This window comes from Ipomoea triloba, chromosome 12 (genome assembly GCF_003576645.1).
Source record: "Ipomoea triloba cultivar NCNSP0323 chromosome 12, ASM357664v1".
Lineage (NCBI taxonomy): Eukaryota > Viridiplantae > Streptophyta > Magnoliopsida > Solanales > Convolvulaceae > Ipomoea > Ipomoea triloba.
Window position 1 is genome coordinate 7,169,129 of NC_044927.1, and position 21,690 is coordinate 7,190,818.

Below are 21,690 nucleotides of genomic sequence, written 5' to 3' on the forward strand. Positions count from 1 at the left end.
TCATACTGGCATCAAGCAACAAACAAAAATATATCAGAATGTATGAATCATATATCTAAACTGCTAATCCAAACTTCACTTTAGATTACCAAATGGAGTGTATGGCTTTTGGAATGATGCACATCCAAACTGTTGAAATGCGATGTCCATAACCGTTGATTGGCAGACTACTCATACTTCATATTTAATCAAAGTATCCGTTTCTTATGATATTATGATTTATAACATATAATAATTGACAAATAAATTATAGTATGAGTCTTCTTTGCATGCAACAAATATCACAAAAACTTAGTGTTCTAAAATAAGTGTATAAATGCAATATGTAGATAATTTGCATTGCATTATATATATTAATTTAATTATTTGTCCGTTAGTTATTGCAAGATCTTGAGGTACACTTATATTTTGATATTTAGTATTAGAAAAAAAATTCACCTGGGAGTAATGGGATAATCAATTGAGTGATTGTTGGTTGACCGTAGAGCATTGATATTCTCTGGACAAATAACTGTTGAAAAAATAGCATAAAATAGCATTTTAGAGGCTATATTGTAGTACAAATATATGTGGGGTCTACTTTCGATTTGGGTCGAGTTAAAGTGGATTCGGATTCTTCGTAGTTAGACGAAAAGATTGATTTATTGATAGATTGAAAATATTTTCCGCTAACCAAACGGGGGAGTAAAAAATTTGAATAGAAATTGAACTATTTTTTTTTTAAATCGAACTATTGAAATATCAAGTATGGCCTGCCAAAGACCGTGTGGTCTAGTGACATGCGGATGCATCCCACATGGGAAGGAGTGTGTTCGAGTCTCAGTGAAGGCAATACATTGTAATAAAGTCAATAGTACTAAAAATAAAAAAAAGTAGGGAAAAGGGTCAAATACACCCCTGAACTTTACTCAAAAGTGCAATTAGGCCCTCAAACTTTACAAAGGTACAATTAAACACTTGAACTTGGCATTTTGAGGCATCTAAACCCAATAACCGGTCATTTTAAATTCCGGGGAGAAATTTGTATTCCAAACAAGCATTGCTTTTTCCGGCGACGCTAAATTTTGATTTTTATTATTTTTTTTAAAAAGGGCGTTGTCGGCGACCTTGGTCGCCATTGGAGAAGAAGTCGTCTTCTCCATTGGAGCGGACGACCTCTGGTCATCGTCACCATTGGAGAAGACGACCAGAGGACGACTAGATCTGGTCGTCGTCTTCTCCAATGGAGAGGACGACCAGATCTGGTCGTCCTCTCCAATGGAGGAGACGACCAGTCCGGTCGTCCTCTCCAATCGACCGCCGAACAAAAAACACAGCCGGAAATACTCAGTCTTCTCCCAGAGAAGACGATCAGACATTGTTTTCTCCAGGGGAAGACGACCGCGGTGGTGAACGGTGGTCAAGTCAATAATTTACTGGTAACCTGTTGGTTACCAGTAAATTGGATTTATTTGACTCATTTTGAGAAGTTCAAGTGTTTAATTGTACCTTTTTAAAGTTTGAGGGCTTAATTGATTTGTTCAGGGTGTATTTGAACATTTTTCCAAAAAAGTATGCTGCTGAAAAATGTAAAAGCACACCCATGATCCCCTCTCCTCCGCGATTTTCAAAACTTAACAAAATTTGGCGCCTCCTCTCCATTCTCTCTTCCCAGTTCCCAGCCCAGAAGATTAGAAGAAAAACGAAGAAGCTGAAAAACCCTTTCCCCAATTCCCCCTCGTTTCCACAAATGGTTCTCCGTGAAAGCAATCAGCTCTCGTCCCGTAAACGCCCCTCCAAACCCAACAATGCCTTCGTTCCTCCCTTCGCTCATCCCCCCAAAATCCCCAAAACCACCGCAGCCGCCGCCGTTTCGCAGTCAGCGCCGCCGCACCAATCTCAAAGCACTAATCCTGTCGATAAAATGGTTGCAGTTTTAGCTGATGCCGGTTGCACGCTGATCAACCCTGCCGGTCCTCCGTGCCTCCCGTCCGACCTCCCCAAGCTCCGCCACCGCCTCCACCATCTCTTCTCATCCGACTCCTCGTTGCGTTCTGAGTTCCTTCATGGCCTCTGTTCTTATATCAACTCCCCCAACAACCTTCGCCGGTCAGTTTTTTATCCTTCCGATTAACAACATAAAAGGAAATAAAAATCATCCGTAGGACCAAAGAAAGAGAGTTGAAGTTAATTACTACTCCCTCCATTTTATGTGTCATGTGTGGGTTAAAATAGGCTTGACTGAAATTATTTACAATTTAATTTTTCATAATATTAAGTTTAAAACAATTTTTCATAATATTAAGTTTAAAACTACATTAAGGTATATTGATACATTACCTCATGTTGGTTAAATGTCAAAATAATTTATACATTCTGTATTCTCTTTTGTTTTATTATTTATTTATTTTTATCTTTTTTTGGGCAATTCTTCTAAGCCTATTGGGTGAAGATTCTGTAGAAATAGGTTAGTCGTTTTGGGATGTAGCACCATCATAGGAAAATCTTTCAGAAGCTTGTAAATTGCTATGGAAATCACTTCAAATTTACCTTCCTTTCCGCCATTTTCATGGGTATGTTCTTAGATATTAAATGACACTGCTTATGTTGCAAGTTTAAGTGTAATATGGAGTAATAGAAATAGTTCTCTCTTTTGCTAACAGAGAAATGAATCAGAATGGATTACAATGCCCAAGAGAGTCTGTAGTCCTGTAAAAATTGAAATTTCAGCATAGGAATGTTATCCTCATACCTTCATTTGATACTTGCTTTTCTTTTTTTGTTTATGCTTTATTATTAACAAAAAAAAAAACAAGTAAAATAAAGGTTTGAGAAAATTCTCTGGCCAAGTTTTGGACTGATGCAAAAATTTAATAACAGCATTCTATCACATTCAAATCGTGATGGTTTGGTTTCGGTGAGAAGTGAAAGCGTGGTTAGAGTACTGTTACTTGTTCCTTCTATTCAGTCAGACATTCAAAACATGTTGCTTGAGAAGCTTCCAGAATACTTTGATATGGACCCTAGTGGGCCATTGCCCTCTTCCCGATTTGAGGATGATATTGCCAGGCTAATACTGAACCAGTTTCGGTGGCTTGACTTCCTTGTGGATTCTGAGGCATTTATTGATCGGTTGTTACAAGTATTGTCAATTTGCCCCCTTCACTTGAAGAGGGAAATGATTGGATCTTTGCCTGAGATTATTGGGGATCAGAACAACAAAGTTGTGGTAGATTCACTCCAGCACATGCTTGAAGAGGATCCCTCTGTTATTATTCCTGTGCTCGATTGTTTCTCTAATCTCCATTTGGACGAGACTTTGAAAGAACAGGTTCTTTCTTATAAACATACAAGCACCAGTTTCTGCATTAATTTGTAGACTTGTGGTCATATTAGCTGTTTTACCAATTTTTTTTCCCTCCAAAATCTTATGAAGGTTGTTACAATAGGATTATCTTGCATTCGAACAGCTGATATGGAGCATATGCCATACCTACTCAGATTCTTATTGCTCTCTGCCACAATATCAAATACCCGTCGGATAATATCACATATCCGCGAACAGTTAAAATTAATTGGAGGATTTAGTTATCATGCAACACAGCAGGGTAAAATGAAAGGGAAGTCAATTGTAAACGATGGGGAGGCTTCAGTTCTTGATGCCTTGAGGTCAAGTCTTCAATTTAATAAAGTCAGTTCACAGTTTTCTGTACTGATTTAATCATTTTCATCCTGCTAATTAGTCTTTGGACATTTAATTTTTACAAATTACAATCTTTTGTATATGGCATGCGATTAGCAGATAATTTGCGAGGAAGTACTAAAAGAACTGAAAAGCCTTGAGAAAGCTCGGGATCATAAGACTATTGATATATGGCTACTTGTACTAATATACAAGAATAGTGAGTCCTTGCAAAAGAGCATTGAGAAGTTACTGAAGAAGAAAATTGTCGAAGGTTATATTGATGAAGCATTATTTGATCAATGTGTACATGGGAATAAGGCTATTGCACAGGTTTGAATGAAAAGTTCAATTCCATGTCAAAACAATTGCTTATTAAATATGTATTGCTTTTATGTGATACATATTTCATTCTTGTGATAAATTAGGATTATCTTCCCACATTTATCTCTATTTCTGGGTACTTATTGGCATGCAAAGAACAAAAGGCACAGGAGTTTGGCATTCATATGTATAAATGCTTATTTGAAGAGTTTGTTGATAGCTTTTCAAGACAGGAAGTAAGTTCTTGTAAACCCACAAAGATTTAATGTGTGTGTGTATTATTATTTTTTCACTTAGTTCTCGAAATGAATGAAAAAGAACATCTTGTGCACTGCACTTCTAGCCCTACTAAATTGTATTTACTATGAAGCTTTTAGGAGCATTAATCACTCATGTGGGCTCTGGGATTAGTCATGAAGTGAGATCTGGTTTGCAAGCCATGGCACTCCTTGCCTCCAAATACTCCCATGAGTTGATTCCTCTTTCGTCTCACATAATGGGTAAGCTTACAGATCCAATATTTCCTCTGAAGTGTTCAATATGCTTTATTGCTAAGGGTTTTCTTTTTTTATTTTTTTATTTTTATTTCAGGTATCTTGGATTATTTGGAAGGATTTAGTTTTGAAAACTTGCACAAGGTTGCTATTGCAATTTTTAATTTTTATGTTTTTGTTGGCCATGTAAACTAACCAATTTATATGGATTGTTATTATGGTAATGCTTTTCTTGCTTAGGTGTATGAAGCTTTCAGCCTTCTTGCTCTTTCAGCAAGATCTAATGCAGGGTCCAGATCTTCTATTTCTAATGAACTTCTGATGATTGTTAGGAAGCAGGTGAGTGGAAAGTATAACCCAGGCTTCCATTTTCATGCACCTCCTTGCATTGTGACTTATCTGCTTCAAATATCTTGACAGTTGAGTAATCCTGATCTTAAGTATAAAAAGATGGGCCTAATTGGGACAGTTAAGATAGTTTATTACTTTGGAGCTGAAGTGATTAACTCCTCCCAGTCTTCATCTCAGGTAATTTGTTTAATATTCATACACAATCATATTGCAGTTCTACTTTTTTCCCCACCCTAATTGTAGCTTTAGTTTCAACCTCTTTTTGGCATTGAAAGAGACTTCTAGTGTACTTCAGGCTTTCCTGATGTATACAATATTACAATTACATTTACTGAACTTAAAGAACTTAAAGAAGGCATGCATTTTCAGTTAATTTTCTGTGAAACTTCGCAAAATATGTATCCTTTCATCACCTAGGTCTTTTGAGTAAGTTAAATCAGGTGGTATTTTGTAAGAGGAGCAACTTTTGTCAAGTGTTAAAGATCATTTTGCTTTCCTTCTAATCATTTTTAGTCTTCAATATTTGATTGCTGGGAATGATCTCTGTAACTCAGATCTTATAATGATTAATAAAGCAATATCTGTATGTGGTGAAAAGGGATCTTGTTTTGCAATGAAATTCATATTTCCTTAGCATAGATTCCTATCTTTTTTCTTGTAAGATGTCACCTTTTACCTGCATTGAGTTCATTGCTTTTCACATTATCATGGCTAATTATTTTAAGATTCAATGGACCATTTTTTACTGGCCTCTTAATTTCTTATAGAAGTCAAATGTTGAGGAGGCTTTGGAGCTTTTGAAAACATCTTTGGAATCTTGCAAACAAATTCCATTGCCACTAATTATGTTTTATGATGAATTGGTCGTGACATTGAAAAACCGGAGTCTTCATCCATCCATCACAGAATGGTGGGTAGGACCTTTTATTTATTTATTTATTTATTTTTCTCCTCTCTCTCTTTAAAGGTGAAAATGTAGCCTGTAAAGCTAAGCTTGTGTCATCTACAGGATCAGTAAACATATAGGAGACTTTGAATCAAAATATTTGTCAGATCTTGATGGTGGGCAGCTGCCAATTAAAGATGTATATTGTGGTTTGGAAGGTGAGCACTACTAGAGTATTTATATTATTTTAATTCGCAATATTTTTGTTCAAATTTATTAAAATATGTGATCTAAGTTTTTACTCCTAAAAATGCAGGACAATTGTGGATGAACCTCGATGGAGATATATCTCCTATATGTGTGAACTTATTGCCACTTGTTTCCTCTTCATTGCGGTAATTTTGTAGACTATCCTCTGATTGCTTTCAAGCTCGATATATCATGTTGCATCTCAAAATTCTTATTCATGTTTCTACAGACTGCTCATGATACATTTGTTCTTTCAGGTCTGCTCCATCATTGGAAATACTACCTGCAAAAATCAGTTTGCTTTCTACAGTATGTGATCTTTGGACATAACATGCCTTAACCTATGGACTAATGTCTTACTTATGCTCTCAATTCTTTTCCCAGATTGAGAAATTGACAAATCAAGGATCACTCTTAGGCATTGATGCACTTCTTGGCTGCCCTTTACACCTCCCTTCCTCAAAGGTGAATTAATTCTTTAGCATTTTATTTTGATTTTATCTTTCTCGAACACTTTCACCTTGATGAAAATAATAATTTTGTGACAGTAAATTTATTGCCACTGATTTTCAATTCTATCTAAAGCTAATGGTGCTATCAGATTAATTTATTAATGTATATTTAAAAGGTAATGATGTTTGAAGAAGAGATAATAGTTTAATCAGAGAATTTTATTTAATTAAAGTTACTGGATAATGACGTTTGAGGAAGAACTAAGGGTGTGTTTGGTTGACAGGTTTAGTTCTCAGGAATGGGTATCAAAGTCATTGTTATTGTTTGGTTGACAGGTTTTTAGAAAACTACTATGGGTTTTGATTACCCTATTAATTGCAAAACCCATTCCCTAATAAAATAAGGGTTTCATCCCTTCCTCCTCAATTGCTTCCCCAACTATTATAGTCATTCCCATTCCACCCTACTACCAAACATGCAAAATACTTTCACCAAAACCCATTACTATCACCAAGTATTTGATACCCATTCCGATTTCGATTCCCATATGCGAACCAAACACACCCTAAATTCCAAACAGCTCATTTTATTTTTTAAATAGTTAGGCTGTGTGGAGAAGATAGGTCTAGTTTGGAGGTATTGGTCCAGTTCATTAAGCGTTAACTATTGGGAGGCCATTATGAAAACAAAGCCAGAAACTGTTATGTATGTTGCTTTGCTTTCTAGTGGGTAGAGGTATTAGTTCTGTTTATTAAGCATTAACTGTTAGTTCATTTGTTTCCCTTTGACCAGAGCTGGCTGAAAACCTTAGGAAAACTTTAGAGATAGAAATGGGTAGTGGACTCATTCCACTTAAATTATTTAACATCTGGCAGATTATCCTGATTCTTCAAAGGCAGAAACTCTTGATCTGATGCTTAGATTCTAACCAGAAAACCGGAGAATGGTGGTTTTGGCATGATTGAAAACCTTTGTAATTTGTCATTTCTCTATCATACTACTACTACTACTACTACTACTACTACTGTTCTTGTTATTATTTGTTTTTGTTTTTGTTTTCCCCAGTTATCTGATTTGGGGCTCTGGGGTTCCTCACTCTTGTAATCTTTTCACTATTGTTATCTACTGTCCCATCAAAACAAAGAACTGTCAGCTGACTTTGTCATATACATTTTTTTCAGCTCTTTTCTGTACCTGCTTGGCAATCTTTGAACGGGAACCAAAAGCAAATTATTATTCTTTCATTGTATTATGCTGCTAACTGGATCCGTGAACTGGTAGGTATTCCAAGTTATAGTTTAATTCATGGATAGGTGTTGAAATTCCTTGTTACAATTAGACTTTTGTTCAATGCCATCTAGCTCAATGCCTTCTGCTCTCAAGTTACCAACAAATGTGACCATGTAAGCCAAGGAACGAAGGAGGAGATAGCTCTTAAACTATTCAAGCGGTTGAGGAACCTCATGTAAGCTCTCATAATGTTACCTACAACAATACAAAATAGATCCCATTCTCTAGGATTTTTCTTTTTGGATGCATCTGAAATCATTTGTTATTTTGGACAAGTTAGTCTTTAGGAATTTGAGGAATAAAGGTTTGGTTATTGCAACCTGTAGCTCTTACCTATCTAATGTTATTTATTTATTTACTATGTATTTTTTAGTATGCTATCTCATGTTATATGATTAGCTGGGGTTTTCTTCATCATTATTCAGATATTGATTTGTATCTTGACCAACACATCTTTCAAGCTTTTATCAAGTATAGATATGTCAAGATAGTTTCGTGCAAGGTTATGTTTTTGTTAATGTTATTAACATGTGAAGAATACCCAGCTAACTTTGTCTCTCCGTAGGTGATGCTTAGATTTTAGTAGTAGGCATTCTTGATTGTATATATACCCTAACAATTTTCTCAAGGATTGATGTATATATAGTCTTCTATTCAGTTTCTTTTCATTTTCTGCATTTAACATAATAGGCTATCTAGAATCTACTTCCTGTAAGTGATAAAGGTTTTATTAGCTTCAGCAATGTTCAATACTCATATGTCCAGAGCATAATATCAAATTACATCTTTAAAATCCATCAATGACAAATGTGAACGGTTTGAAAAGAAAAATCTAACATCAATATTGCACAGCAGTATATCTATCTTTACATTACTAATTATAGAAAGGCATGTTTACTTAAGTGGATAATAATATAATATTGCCAAGATCCTTGAGGCCTGTGAGAATAAAACTTGGTCCACACTACTGTTTAATAAATATGGCTCAACTTCTGTGTCTAGTCCTTAGTTCAAACAATTTTCCCTTTGCTCCTGCTTTCCTGTTTGCATTTCTTCTCATTTCATTGCCCAATTATTCATGAAAGCAAAACATAATTATTTTTATTTTTATTTTATAAATATATTTTATAGGGTTATTACCTAAAACCTTGCCTCAATTCACAATAATAGCCCAATCAATTATCTATTGACACTCAAACTTTACATAACAGCAACAATCAATTGTACATGTCTCATTAGTTTCCATCTCAAATAGATGACACATGATAAGGACAATAAACAATCTTGCTGTTTTAACATCTCTTTTCAGCAACAGATTATTGGACAACATCTGTGTGCTACTATTAATTTGTTTTTAAGTTTGGGTGTTAGTAGGTAGTTAACTGCCCTGGTCCAAAATTTTGTACTATTTACTGGAGATAGATTTTAAGTATGAGGAAGGAAAAGCATAGGGTAAACCTCCAGGGTTTCTATATTTGTAACATTTTTCAAGAAAGATTGCTTGTGCATTAAAATTTACAAACAAATGCGTGATCTTTATAAATCATCTACTTGATTATATGTATTCTTTTATGATGTTATATTAGCAAAATAAATTATTAAGCCCTGACTACAGGTTTCCTTAAAGATTCATAAGTTTTCAAACTGCAGATTCTTGGAGAGCATGCTAAATAATTGTCTCAGACAATACCCTTTATCTCTGCCGGAACTCTGCCCTCTGGAGCCTCCATCAAAAAACCTGGTTAATCAAACTAGGGAACATGAGAGAAGCAATGAGCTTACTAAACGAGATATAAGTTCATCAGAGAGTACTAGAAAGAAAAAGAATAAGAACCCAGCACTATCAGCAAGCTCAAAAGAGGATGGAAAGCTGAGGCAGCCAACTATCACAGATGTTCTGAGAAAAGCAGGTGTTATACCAAGCCCAGAAGTGCTAAATGAGGATTTATCTGGAACGTGTTCAAAGGGAAGCATACCAGAGTCATCAGGGAGTCATCAAAATAACCTCATTTCCCCGCTTAATGTGGAAATTTCTTCTGCTGCAAAGCTTCTAGAACCTCAGAGACACAAATTCAGACCTCTTCTGCTGGAGTGTTTTCCCATATTTGCATTATCAAAGGTAACTTCATTTGTCTACTAATCTACTTCTAGCTTATACCCGTTTTGCTAAACCAAACATGATTTGGAGTGTGACCACATCAGAGTATAACTACCACTTCTCAGAGTGTATCTAAAGAACATTCCTCTTATTGGACTTGGTTATGTTTTTTTATTATCAGTACTTCAGAAGATAAAGCTTCTTTGATATTCTGTTTCCTCTAGTTTGTGTGACATTGAATTTTTTTGTATACCTCTTAAAGTATTTAACATATCTTTTGTCTGTGTGGAAAAATACACCAGAGGCTAAATACCATTTTATCGAACATTAGCTCTACAACATTTAGCTGGATATCAGTGCCTCTTTACCATGTTTTTTATGCGACTACCGTATTACCAAATATAGAAGTGTTTTTGACCAAAGGTTTTCAAATGCAGAATCAAGTCTCTTGCTGCCCAGATCCAGCTGCTGAGGTGATATGTATTTTCTGTTTATATTGGTTCTGTTCATATATAATTGAATGCCTTTCATTTCCCTGGGCTAGGGAGTATTTAGGAGGCAATAGATGAACCTGCCTCCGTAGGCGGGACACTTCAGTATTTACATGTCTACTTGAATTATATCTTTTTATATATTTAACTCGTCTTCTTTGATGGCTCTAGCTACCGCTTCATCTTTATCTCCTACGTGATCTTAGCCAAAAGCTGGATTACTGTAGTCCACAACAGAAACAAATACTGGCCAAACGTGCAAGTCTGCCACCCAGTCTTGGTTGTATGAATGTAATGGACTTCTTAAATCATGTTCGCTTGCTGTTTCCTTCTCTTAAAAAAAATCTTGATCATGTGCTTTACATTCTTAGAGAAGGTATGGCATCATGAACTGTGTTATTTCCTTGAGATATCTTGAAATTTCCAACATCATACACCAACTTTCTGTAGATACTGAAATATGTCAAGATCATTGGAATGTTCAATCTGCTGCAGCTGGGAACCCAGATATAACAGGCATTCTTTGTTCCACATCAAAAGTTTCTTACTCTGTCTTAAAGGAGACACTCTGCTGTTTTGCAAAGGTAAAATCTGCTTTAGATACTCTTCACGGTAACACTTGCTTTGTGAAGGTAAATTTTTCTTGAGACTTTCCCTCGTCTGTCCCAGTTTGGGTGGATTGAAGGGAGAAGAGTGCAAAGTATGATGGAAAGGGAATGAATATATGTTTTGAGTGTGGAAGTTTATATATTTTTCCTCTTTGTTAATCTTTAATCTTTATCCCATTTTCTTTGGGTACTGCAGATGGTTAACATTCCGGAGATTCAGATGGAAACAGCAGTCCTAACCGATCTTCTAGAGGCTTTCCAGCCAACCAAAATTCCAGATTCCTTCTTTCTAGGCATGCACCATATTCCTTCTCCTGGGAACATAGATTATTTATATTCGGGTGCATATTATTACCTTGAAGAATTATTTAGTGTAGGTATGCAGCTGACTTACTCTCCTTTCTACTTTCATATTTTTGTTGATTTTCTTTTTAGTATATATGGAATTTTACTGCATGACTATTTTTCTGGCAGCAAGTACAATTTCTTTTACACTATCTTCAGAGGTAGTGCTGACTTTAGAAGCAGTTATATTGTCAATCCGAAAGATTGTAGATAAAGATTCAGATGAAACTGGAAATATTATTCAGAAAGGATTTATCAAGGAGCTATTTCCCTTTTTATGTGAAAAGCTTGGAACTTCTGCTAAAACACTATTGACACAAAAGTATGATAGTGAAAATGTCGAAGAGGATTCGAAAATCAGAGTAAGTCTATCTATCTTTTGCTTGCAATTGTAGGAGACAATTTGTACTTCATGGGACAGGCTGTGACTATTTCCTTGCGATTTGCAGCGTGAACTGGTCCAAAAGATTCTTCGCATTTACTTGGAAAATTGCCAGTCCACCTCTGATTCTTTGAATGAGCTTGCTTGCTCTATATTGCCCCAGGTTCATAAACTATAAGCAGTCTTGTTGGTTATTGGTTAATAAAATATTTATAAGTTGAATTTTTAATTTCTTTTTGCTGTTATTGAACTCGTAAGTCTTAAAATTCGCACTAGGCATTACGATATATGATAACTTTTTGAATAGTTAGATTGATGACTGTGAAGGCACTGGAACTTTATTTTATTAGATGTGCTGTCAAATTTATGATTACCTGGATACAATCTTCTAGTTCATGGTATTTTTCTTTTTTCTTAGGTGACTCCAAAGGGAAGTGAAGTAGAAGATAAATGTAGCTTTCCAAGTCTCTGTCCTTCAACGTTCATTGCTTGGTATCGGGTGATGGTGAGAAGCCTTAGTTTTATGCTTATGTATCCATACAGTTGTATCAGATAGATTGACTCAAAGTGTTTTAATGTTACAGCATGAACAGAATGTTGCAACGCTTAATAGATTAGTGAGTACTAAATTTGTACGGAGTATTTATTTTATGGAGCAATTAAATCGAGTAAGTATTCTTTATCAGTGAAATTGAATTTCGTCCTTACCTGTTTAGGTTAAGGAAGTTTGTCAGTTGGAGAAATCCAAAGCACGTGACAATGTGGAAAATGTGGATTGCCTACTTAACAGACTGCAACAATCTGTTAACGTTGTGGTATCTTTAGTTAGCATGTGCAAAACTCATGATAAGGTAACTATCCTTCACTAGCCAATCATTTACGCTTTTATGCAGGTGTAAACTGATTAGTAGTGGTGAAACAGGTTGCTGTTCGTGCAATGGCTGTCAAGTTCGGCGGGAAGTTTGTTGATTCTTTCCTCAGAGGTACTTGTTATGCAGTTCTATAACTTAATTATGAAAGCAGGTAACTGAAATTCAAATGCCCCCTTCCCCAAAGTTTTTGGGTTTTTGCAGGCTCAATTTCAATCGCATGGAGAGCAAATAGTCCAACTGGTGAGATTTGTTAATTAATCTATTAAATGGGATTGCTTACTCGTAGATGAAATTGATTTGGTTGCTTTTCGAAAACTTATTAGGTTCTAGAACTTCAGAAGGCAACAAGAACCATACAGACACTATGTTCTGAAGCAAAGGTTCACATTGCATCTCCAAATCGAAAATATTTATGCTGGCAATAAATAATTATGATGTCTCTCAAAACTTTTGCTGCTTATACTAGAATCTTGGTTTGGGTGCAGGGCTTGAAGCAAACTACTATAACCAGCAAAATTCCATCTACAAAGAGATCTATGGAGCGCTTCCTCTTTCATGTCAAGGCTCTCCTTCATTCTACATCAAGCGGATGCACTTTTTGGATGGGTAAGTTCCGTTCACAGTGGGTATATACTATTCAATGAGACTGTTTTTAGTGTATGCATTCTTAGTTCCCAATATTCTGTGTAATATTATTGCATAATTCAAGATCATTAATCTGATTTAAAGTTCTCTAAGCAGTTCAAAAGTTTGTATTATATCTGTGAGTTAAACTTTAATGTTGCTCTTTTAGTTGATTTAAGAATTGTGATCTATACTAACTATGCTACTCTTAGAGACCATGTTGAGTGAGAATAAACTTAGATGCTACTTATCCCATGTTTTACAAGTGGTGTCCTAATGTTGATGCTTTTTGTTGAGGATCCTATGCTTTAAAAAAAATTGTAAAATTCTTTGGTGGTCTTACAAGGTGTGTTTATTAATGGAAAATTGGGAACAAAAAAATGTGTGCAGATCATTGTTTACAAAACATGAGTGAACATTAGAAAATACTGTTTATTTGTCTTTGGAACAATTTGGAGAATATTTTAAGTTGAAAGAAAAAGTAGAATTTTTCTAGTCCTAAAGGTCCAAATTCATCATTGAAGTGTGTGTGATGGCAGGAAATTTAAAGCATAAAAACTTGGTGGGAGATATAGTGAGCTCCCAAGCGTACAAAGAGGAGGAGGAGGAGGATGTGGATCACAACGAAGCTGAAAATACAGAGGAGGATCAACCAGTGGATGTTGCTAATGAAGAATGAATATCAGACTATTTTAGAGTACAGTGTGGATACTAAAGATTAGATACACAGTTCTTTCATGAGGCATGAAGTGACGACTGACGGGGTAACTTGTATATATCTGGCCATCTGCCCTGTCTTTGCGTTTTTTACTACTACTTTTTTACATGTGTCAATATATGCAAGTTGATATGGGAAAATGCTACTCCTGTGTAATACCTAGGAAGTGTGGTTTGTAAGGGTAATTGTGCTTAATAAAATAAAGAATAATATATATATATATTTTTAAAATTTACTTTTTAATGTTCATCTCTTGACGTGATAATACTATTTTATTTATTTATTTATTAATTAATTATTGTAAATTGGTCGATCTCATTCCATGTTAAAAGAATTATTTATAACTAAATACAAAAATATTTAGTTATATATTTTCATGTAATGTGATTAGTACGGAGTATTACTTTAAAATAAATTAAGAATTTGCTTTTATAAAAAGGTAAATTAGAGTTCATTTTGTTTAGTCTGTTGGTAATGGTACAAATGTATGAACTAAATAAGAGGAATTTGTTAAAAGGTGTTAAGTGCTGCAAGTTGAATTTTTATAAGTTTTGTGCGCTTGGGAAATAAATTAGAGTTGGTTATGTGCATTTTGATGTGTGGGAACCTATTGGAGAGGTATTTATGAGTGGATTTCGTTGTTATTATGTTAAGAGGCACTTTACAGTGTGCAGGACACCACACTAGAATGATGCTGCAAAAAGGTTGAACATAACTATTATTAAGCAAGTAAGGTGTCTAAAACTGAATGGAGGATTTCCTAAGAGCTTTTGCGTAGGGGCAGTGGATATGTCATGCTATCTTATCAATAGGTCACCATGGATATCTTTGGGTAGAAAAGTTGTAGAAGAATTTTGGACACGTAATCCAATAAGTTTTTATCACTTACGTACTTTTGGTTGCCCTGTTTATGTGCATATACTAGGTGATGAGAAATCAAAACTTGATCCAAAGTACAAGAAATGCATCTTTTTAGATTACAAGAAAGGTGTCAAATGTTATAAGTTATGGGATTCCGTAGCAAAGAAAGTTTGATCAGTAGGGATGTAGGGTTCTAGGCCAATTGCAGTAGAGATGATTATAGACCAGATTCTATTGACTAAGATGGTTGAGAATCCACCACTTAAGAGGGTAGAGACTTCCTCTATGTTTGAGAGGCTTGAGGTTTCATACTCCACGTTTATAAGTTGTGATGGAGTAGACTTATAAGATTACAGTTTGGCCAAGGACAGACTGAAACACACCAATGTCAAGCTTCCTATTAATTATTTATTAGAGGACAGTCTATTTTACACTCGATCCTTGGCTTTGGGTATGGAGCAGTTTTAAATCTCCATGCCAACTGTCCCAACTGTCTCACCCAATAGAAGTGCCTATAATCCAGCGAGGGAATTAGTCACTGTATCCGACGGTAGAAACCTTGGGCTACACCCAAAAAAATAGTCTCTTTTACACTTCTTATTAGCATTAATGTTCCAATTTCCTTTCAAGAGGTTATTTCTAGTCAGGAGAAAGATAAACGGATAGTAGCTGTGGTTGAGGATATGGAGTCTTAGCACTAGAGTCATACATAGGAGTCAATTCAGTTTCATGAGGGCAAGAAAGCTATTGTGTGCAAGTAGGTATACAAGAAGAAGCCACCAATATCAGATAAAGGGAAAATGTTCAAAGCTCAATTAGTTGCAAAGGAGTTTTAACAGCAAAAGGATATAGTTTATGATGATTTTTTTTTCTTGTGGTTAGAGCATCCTTATCAATGGAGTTTTTTCGCGATTTTTAGGAATTTTTGTAAGTGTGATTAGGAAAGAGAAAATAAGTGGAGAAAAAAAATAAAACAAATTAAATTAAAAAATTTAAAAACTGAAGGGTCAAGCGGGCCGCAGCACCTAACGCGCCCAGCAGGTGCGTGTGCACGCGCCCGCTGGGCGGCTGATGTGAACGCGCACAGCAACAAAGTTTTTTTTAAAAAAAAAGTGAATCTCTTTTATTGTAGCATTAACCTTTATTTTGCAGAAGGCACCCACTCCCTCTCTCCTCTCCTCTCTTCCAACATGGCTACTTTTCTGACATTATCTCCTTCAATATGCGTTAGTGTAGATGGCCTTAGACATACTTCAATCGAGACAGTACTTGCTTTGGTGGCTACTTGGAATTGCAATTAGAGCAGATGGATGTGAAAATCGCTTTTTTTGCATGATGATCTAGATGAGCATATTTACATGAAGCAACCAGAAGGGTTTGTTAAACTTGTAGGTGAGCATCTAATTAATTTGTAAACTAAAGAGAGATCATTGTATGAGTTGAAACAAGCTCCAAAGCAGTGATGCAAGCACTTTAATTCTTACATGATCAAGATTGGCTGCACAAAATATGAGCATGATTGTTCTGTCTATGTTAAGAACCTTTAATTATAATGGTTCTTTTGTTTACCTATTAATATATGTGGATAGCTGCTAAGAATATGAATGATATTATTACATTCAAAACTTTGTTGAGTTAGGAATTTGACATGAAAGACTTAGGTGCTACAAAGAAAATTCTTGGGATGAAAGTTTTAGAAAGTTGTTGCTTACTTAGTAAAATTATGTTGAGAAAGTCTTAGACGGGTTTGCAGAGCAAGTATAAACCAGTGAGAACTCCATTGACAAATCATTTTAAACTCTCATCAGATCAATGCTCGAAGATAGATAATAAGATTAAAGATATGGCAAAGGTTTCCTATGTCAATGCAGTTGGTTGTTTGATGTATATTACGGTTTGTGACTAGTCGGTCTAATCTCGAGCAATACAATGATGGAAGTTGAAAAAGATTTTGACCTCTTTCCTATGCATAATCAAGCCCCAAAATACAAGCTAATATTATTTGGCTCCAGATAGCAATGTTCACAGGGAAAATGACAAAAATATAAATCCCACTGATTGCATCTTCAGGAAAGAAATGCAGAGCTCATAAACTAAATGAATACTGTATAAACACTAATAAGCATGCGGAGGGGATGAAAACTTTGCATCACATAATGTGTTGCAACTTTTCAGCTTAACCTCCAACCAAAATGTGAATCAGCTGATTCAAGGAATCGAGATTCTCAGTTATTTGGAAGTGCAAGGAAGACTACTTACTTAGCTCTAGCCTCTAGGCTGTCTTTTGGCAACAACAGAAGTGCAGTCTTTTGCCCAATGCCCAGGCATGCCACACTTGAAGCATGTAGTCACAGTGGTAGATTTCCCCCCTCCATCAGCAGGAGAGGAAAGCGAAAATGAGTGTGTACAATCTTTTGCCCAGTGCCCTTCCTTTCCACATTTGAAACAGGTTGCAGAGTTATGGCTTTTGTTGCACATGCTGTTCAATTTCCCACCTCCATCAGTAGGAGACTGCACACAATCTTTAGCCCAGTGCCCTTCTTTCCCACATTTGAAACAAGTAGCTGAATTATGACTTTTGTTGGACATATTATTCGTACTCTGATAAAACTGAGGAGCTTTCCGTGACTCTGTTGATCCAGCTGCATTTGTGACTTCATTACACCATTTGAAGAAACCACAGCTTTCCTACATAACAAGAGCAACTACTTAGCTGGGCATTAGTCAATTGAAGAGAAGTATACCTTCAATAGCCCAATCCTTGAGTTAAAATGCTAGAAGCATACAGCTGTGTCCACAGTTCCACACAAATCCTTAATCAGGATATGAAACACTAGGGGACACATTGGGCAGGCCAAGAGAAATCTTGGAAGCTGAAGAGATCGAACGAACAAATTACACACAAATTATATGATGCTTGCTATAATTTTAACCCTGGATGATGTTCTTTGACTCTGAATTTTGTTAAAAGTCCTTTCATTTCTGCAACTCAGAAGCATTGAAAGAAGTTCTACAATCAAGAACATCTTTAATAGGTTAAAATTTAAAAGTCCACCATTTTAGGAAGTTTATGAGCATAATGTTATCCTAAACACCATTCAGAAATTAATCTCCAAAGATCAAGGAATGCAACTGCTGATAGGAGACATCACCAACCTGTCCTCAAGGTCTTTTGCACCCAAATCAATCTGATAAGTTGCAAATGACATTCCCAGTAGTACAAATGGGTTAAATGACAAGATACAGATTCCTAGAGTCTTCAAACATTTCAAAACAGTGAAGCCTATGCAATTATGCAACAGATGACAGGAGCAGATAAAGTAGTCAAACCATGTCTCATGTCTACTTTTTGTACCTGACTTGGACAGCGGTAGAATTGCTGGCCAATATTGTTCCCTGTTTTTGCGGTGAGAACACGGCAAGGACCGGCACCACATGGACATGAAAGTTCAGCAATCGAAAAATTTGTAGCAGAGTTGTTTTGGATGGCTGTGTTATAAGTTAATGAAGGCTTGTCACACCACTCAAAGAAGTCACAACCTCCATTTTCCTGAGCAAGAGTTTGGCTCCATATTAGAACACTAAACAACAGCATAATATCATTACCAAAATAATAATACCCCGTAATAATAATCAGCAATATGCACATAAGATCACAATAGTCCAGAACTAAATCTGGTCAAATTGAGCATCAGAGCATCTATATCTAAGAGTGAAAATGGCATTATAGTCTAGAAAACAAAATTGATATAAATTCTAGGCATAGGTGTAAATTAGAAAAAGCGTAAAAATGAAATTGACCTGTCTAGTAGGACATTTGTAGAACTTCCGACCGCGATTTTTCTCAGTGTTGGCGGTGAGGATGATGCAAATTCCTAATCCACACGGACAATTCTTCTCAGGGAAACTCGCGGAACCGTATTCATCATTAATCGGACCGGCATCGCAATCGCGGGCCCAGTGCCCAGATTTGCCACACTTGAAGCATGTATTGCCGGAATCCGAGGTCGGAAATGAAGAATTACTGTGATAGCTTGTGCTATTCGGATTATAGTTTTGGCGTGGTACAGAAGAAGATGAAAAGATTTTCGCTTGCTGTTGGAATTCGAGGCTTTTACTGCCTTTTAGAGCCGCGATGTATGCCCCTTCTCTGAGATTGACCGTGGTGTTGTTGCTGTTTTGTAGGGCGGTAGAGGTGATTTTCGATGAATTCGCGGCGGAGGTGGAAATGGAGGTAGGAGTTACGGTGGTGGAGATCCGGCGACGCTTGGAGGCGGCGGTGGACGAAGAAAGCGCTGCGGCCTCGGCAGCGGCCACTTGTGAGAGAAATTCATCGTCTTCAACAAATTCCATCATCTTCGCTCTCACACACACACACAAAATTTGGGAGCACTTTAATTTTGTAATGTTTCGTTTCCCGCTTTTTTTTTTTTCTCCGCAAGTTACGAAGTGAGAAATGAAAAGATTTTTCATTAAGTCGGCTGCATCCCTAACCAATTCATCAGCGTTTGGTTGAACGAGTATCAAAATTATTATTGTTTAATTAACAAGTTTTTAGAACATTATTATTAGTTTTGATTATCTCATTAATTACAAAATTCACTCCCTAATAAAATAAAGGTTTCATTTTCCTTCCTCTTCCGTTTCCTCAACTATTAATAATAATTTTCAATCCACCATATTACCAAACATGTAAAATACTTGACTCATTAAGTCATTATCATTACCAAGTATTTAATATCCATTCAAATTCTTATGAGTGTGTTTGGTTCGCACGTGGGAATCGGAATCGGAATCGAAATCGCAACCTTCAATCATAATAATAACAACAATAATTTATCTATACTTACTATTAATAAAAACAAAATCTTTCATTTTAACTTACCACCCAAAACACTCCTATACTATTAAAGTTTGCATAATATTGTAAAATATGGTAATACAATTCCTATTTCTACTACAATTGCACATTAAAATATAATAATACAATTCCTAATACAATATATTTTTTCTTACTTTCCTCTTCGTAATACAATTCTAGATTAAAATTAATAACAATAATAATAATAATAATAATAATAATAATAATAATTTAGTTAGAATAATAGACAAGCACCGTTGCTCTCACTGAATATGTTGTTCAATAATCCTCAATCGTTGTTAGAATTAGCTATTGGTTCACCAGCATTTAGTCCAGTTAAGCCCAAAGTGAATGGTAAGCAATTTTTTTTTTTTTTTATCTCAATAGGTTCACCAGCATTTTTTAATTTTCCTCCCTCGATATAAATAATTGAAGTAACCAGTAGTGAATTATTGTACGGTGGATTTATGGTTTGCTGTACAAGAACACTTATTAATATGCCTAGAAATGATAATACAACGTAACTCACACTGAAATTATTTGTAATAACCTTTGCATATTATTATAAATATTTTTATATTCTAAATAAAATATTTAAGATGTTTAATTACACAATTCTACTCATTTTTCAAAAAATGAACTAAACACACAAAGACAATTTTCTACTGTGTAACCAAACACGGGAAATAAAAATATTTTCTGAAAAATGACTGATTTTCCAGAAAATATTTTTCAAAAGTTATTTTCATGCTTTCCAAACGGATCCTAATTGTTGTTGTTATTATTAAAAAAAGTTAGAAAATATTTTGTAATGAGTAAATTAAGAATAATAAAAAGTCAACGAATTATTTTGTTACTAATTAAAGTTTGTACATAAATGAAAAAGTAAAAATTGAAAGATGATAACTTTGAGAATGTGTTATCATATCATTGTACAATAAATAAATCAAAATATACAAATTATCGATGCACGTTGTTACACCAACATAATTTGTATTCCCATTATAATCTTAACTCTTATAAATTATATTTATATTAGTATATTATAACTTCACTACCATTAACTCTTAGCTTATTATATTTATATTATATAATAGATTAGCTAGCTTTTCAGGTTTCAAGTTTTAGCTAGCTTCAAAGAATAGTTTTTAGAATGAAATATCGCTCAATAAGTATCATTAATTAAAGCACATATTTAAGATAATAGAAATAATCATGTATGTTGTACACATTGGTTCTGCATGCTTTTTGTTTTGTTTTGTTTTTTTTTTTAAAATACATTTAGAACAAGTCTCAAAATGATTATTATAGAAAAAGGAGAAAAAAAAAAGCACTGTGACAATAGTTTTAAAATAACTTCAAATTAAATCTGCAGAGTATGCTAAAATTACTGTAAAACAACACAACAAACAATAGGGAAAAGACATTATAGAAATTAAAAGTAGTACTGCATCAAGTAAGGTTCCCATGACCAATCAGTAGAAGCAATTCAGAAGTCTAGCTAGCTGGTGTAAACTTGTGTGCACGCTGCCCTTTTAATATGCCTGCAACCACAAGCTAAAGCCTATGAAATGCAACAACATATCGTTGTTACATTGTAGTATATGTAATAGAAAATGTCATTGAAGAAATTGGAATTTTGTAGTTAGAGTTTGGAAAATTAATTAAACAAAAGGAGTACACGTTTTAATTTAATTACCTTTGCAAATTTAATTTAATTTCTTCTTCTTCTCGCATGTCTTCTTGGAACAGTAGTTTTGGAACCCTTTCCTCTCTTCCATATGAGTTTCCTTAGCAACCAGTTGAGTTTTCCACATCGCAGTGCAAAATATCCCACACAAACTCCAAACGGAAATGAACAGCAATATCCTATTGCCACGCTCTGCCAAGAAAATCCATTGAAAAAACCTGAATCCTCTTCCTCCTCTTCTTTTGAGTGCACGGGTGGGTTTTTAGCTCCACATTCTAGTGTCAATGGAAACCCGCACAATGCTGTGTTCCCCAAATAGGAGTCGTTGCCAAATGTATCAAGGTGTCTACTGCGAGGTATTGCTCCAGATAAGTGATTATAGGAGAGGTTTAGAACACCGAGGAATCCAAGGTTTGAGAGTTGCCACGGAAT

At 35.2% G+C, this 21,690-nt stretch overlaps 2 protein-coding genes across 4 annotated transcripts; one reads left to right on the forward strand and one right to left on the reverse strand.

Moving 5' to 3' along the window:
* Positions 1-1,055: 1,055 nt before the first annotated feature.
* Positions 1,056-14,089, forward strand: LOC115999705 (Fanconi anemia group D2 protein homolog). 3 transcript variants are annotated; one of them, XM_031239592.1, is made up of 31 exons: positions 1,058-2,088; positions 2,860-3,310; positions 3,416-3,670; positions 3,779-3,994; positions 4,090-4,221; positions 4,356-4,485; positions 4,577-4,623; positions 4,720-4,818; positions 4,900-5,007; positions 5,598-5,740; positions 5,840-5,934; positions 6,033-6,111; positions 6,223-6,274; positions 6,350-6,430; positions 7,600-7,695; positions 7,780-7,883; positions 9,359-9,827; positions 10,244-10,279; positions 10,469-10,673; positions 10,748-10,881; positions 11,102-11,282; positions 11,380-11,612; positions 11,700-11,795; positions 12,051-12,137; positions 12,217-12,249; positions 12,349-12,483; positions 12,555-12,615; positions 12,689-12,744; positions 12,828-12,884; positions 12,990-13,110; positions 13,668-14,089. In XM_031239592.1, the coding sequence occupies exons 1-31, from the start codon at positions 1,583-1,585 to the stop codon at positions 13,805-13,807; spliced, it is 4,638 nt and encodes a 1,545-aa protein (XP_031095452.1). In that variant the 5' UTR covers positions 1,058-1,582; the 3' UTR covers positions 13,808-14,089. The 3 variants fall into 3 exon arrangements, 2 of the variants coding, with proteins under 2 accessions (XP_031095452.1, XP_031095453.1); XM_031239593.1 differs by having other exon boundaries at positions 1,059-2,088; positions 3,782-3,994; XR_004094023.1 differs by lacking the exons at positions 12,349-12,483; positions 12,828-12,884; positions 12,990-13,110; positions 13,668-14,089 and having other exon boundaries at positions 1,056-2,088; positions 12,217-12,300; positions 12,526-12,615; positions 12,689-12,713.
* A 2,557-nt stretch (positions 14,090-16,646) lies between these two features.
* LOC116000006 (cold shock domain-containing protein 3-like) lies at positions 16,647-19,151 on the reverse strand. The gene is made up of 3 exons (XM_031239995.1): positions 18,509-19,151; positions 18,063-18,257; positions 16,647-17,395 (listed from the first exon to the last, which is right to left on the reverse strand). The coding sequence occupies exons 1-3, from the start codon at positions 19,061-19,063 to the stop codon at positions 16,973-16,975; spliced, it is 1,173 nt and encodes a 390-aa protein (XP_031095855.1). The 5' UTR covers positions 19,064-19,151; the 3' UTR covers positions 16,647-16,972.
* Between the last annotated feature and the right edge of the window lie 2,539 nt (positions 19,152-21,690).

Excerpts from the sequence above, each read along its gene's own strand:
- LOC115999705 (XM_031239592.1), top strand. The coding sequence starts at position 1,583 with ATGATCCCCTCTCCTCCGCGATTTTCAAAACTTAACAAAATTTGGCGC. Across the intron at positions 9,828-10,243 it reads CCATATTTGCATTATCAAAG|AATCAAGTCTCTTGCTGCCC; the intron begins GTAACTTCATTT and ends TTTCAAATGCAG. Across the intron at positions 12,250-12,348 it reads TTGCAACGCTTAATAGATTA|GTTAAGGAAGTTTGTCAGTT; the intron begins GTGAGTACTAAA and ends TTACCTGTTTAG.
- LOC116000006 (XM_031239995.1), bottom strand. The coding sequence starts at position 19,063 with ATGATGGAATTTGTTGAAGACGATGAATTTCTCTCACAAGTGGCCGCT. Across the intron at positions 18,258-18,508 it reads ACAAATGTCCTACTAGACAG|GAAAATGGAGGTTGTGACTT; the intron begins GTCAATTTCATT and ends ACTCTTGCTCAG. Across the intron at positions 17,396-18,062 it reads TCTACCGCTGTCCAAGTCAG|GAAAGCTGTGGTTTCTTCAA; the intron begins GTACAAAAAGTA and ends CTTGTTATGTAG.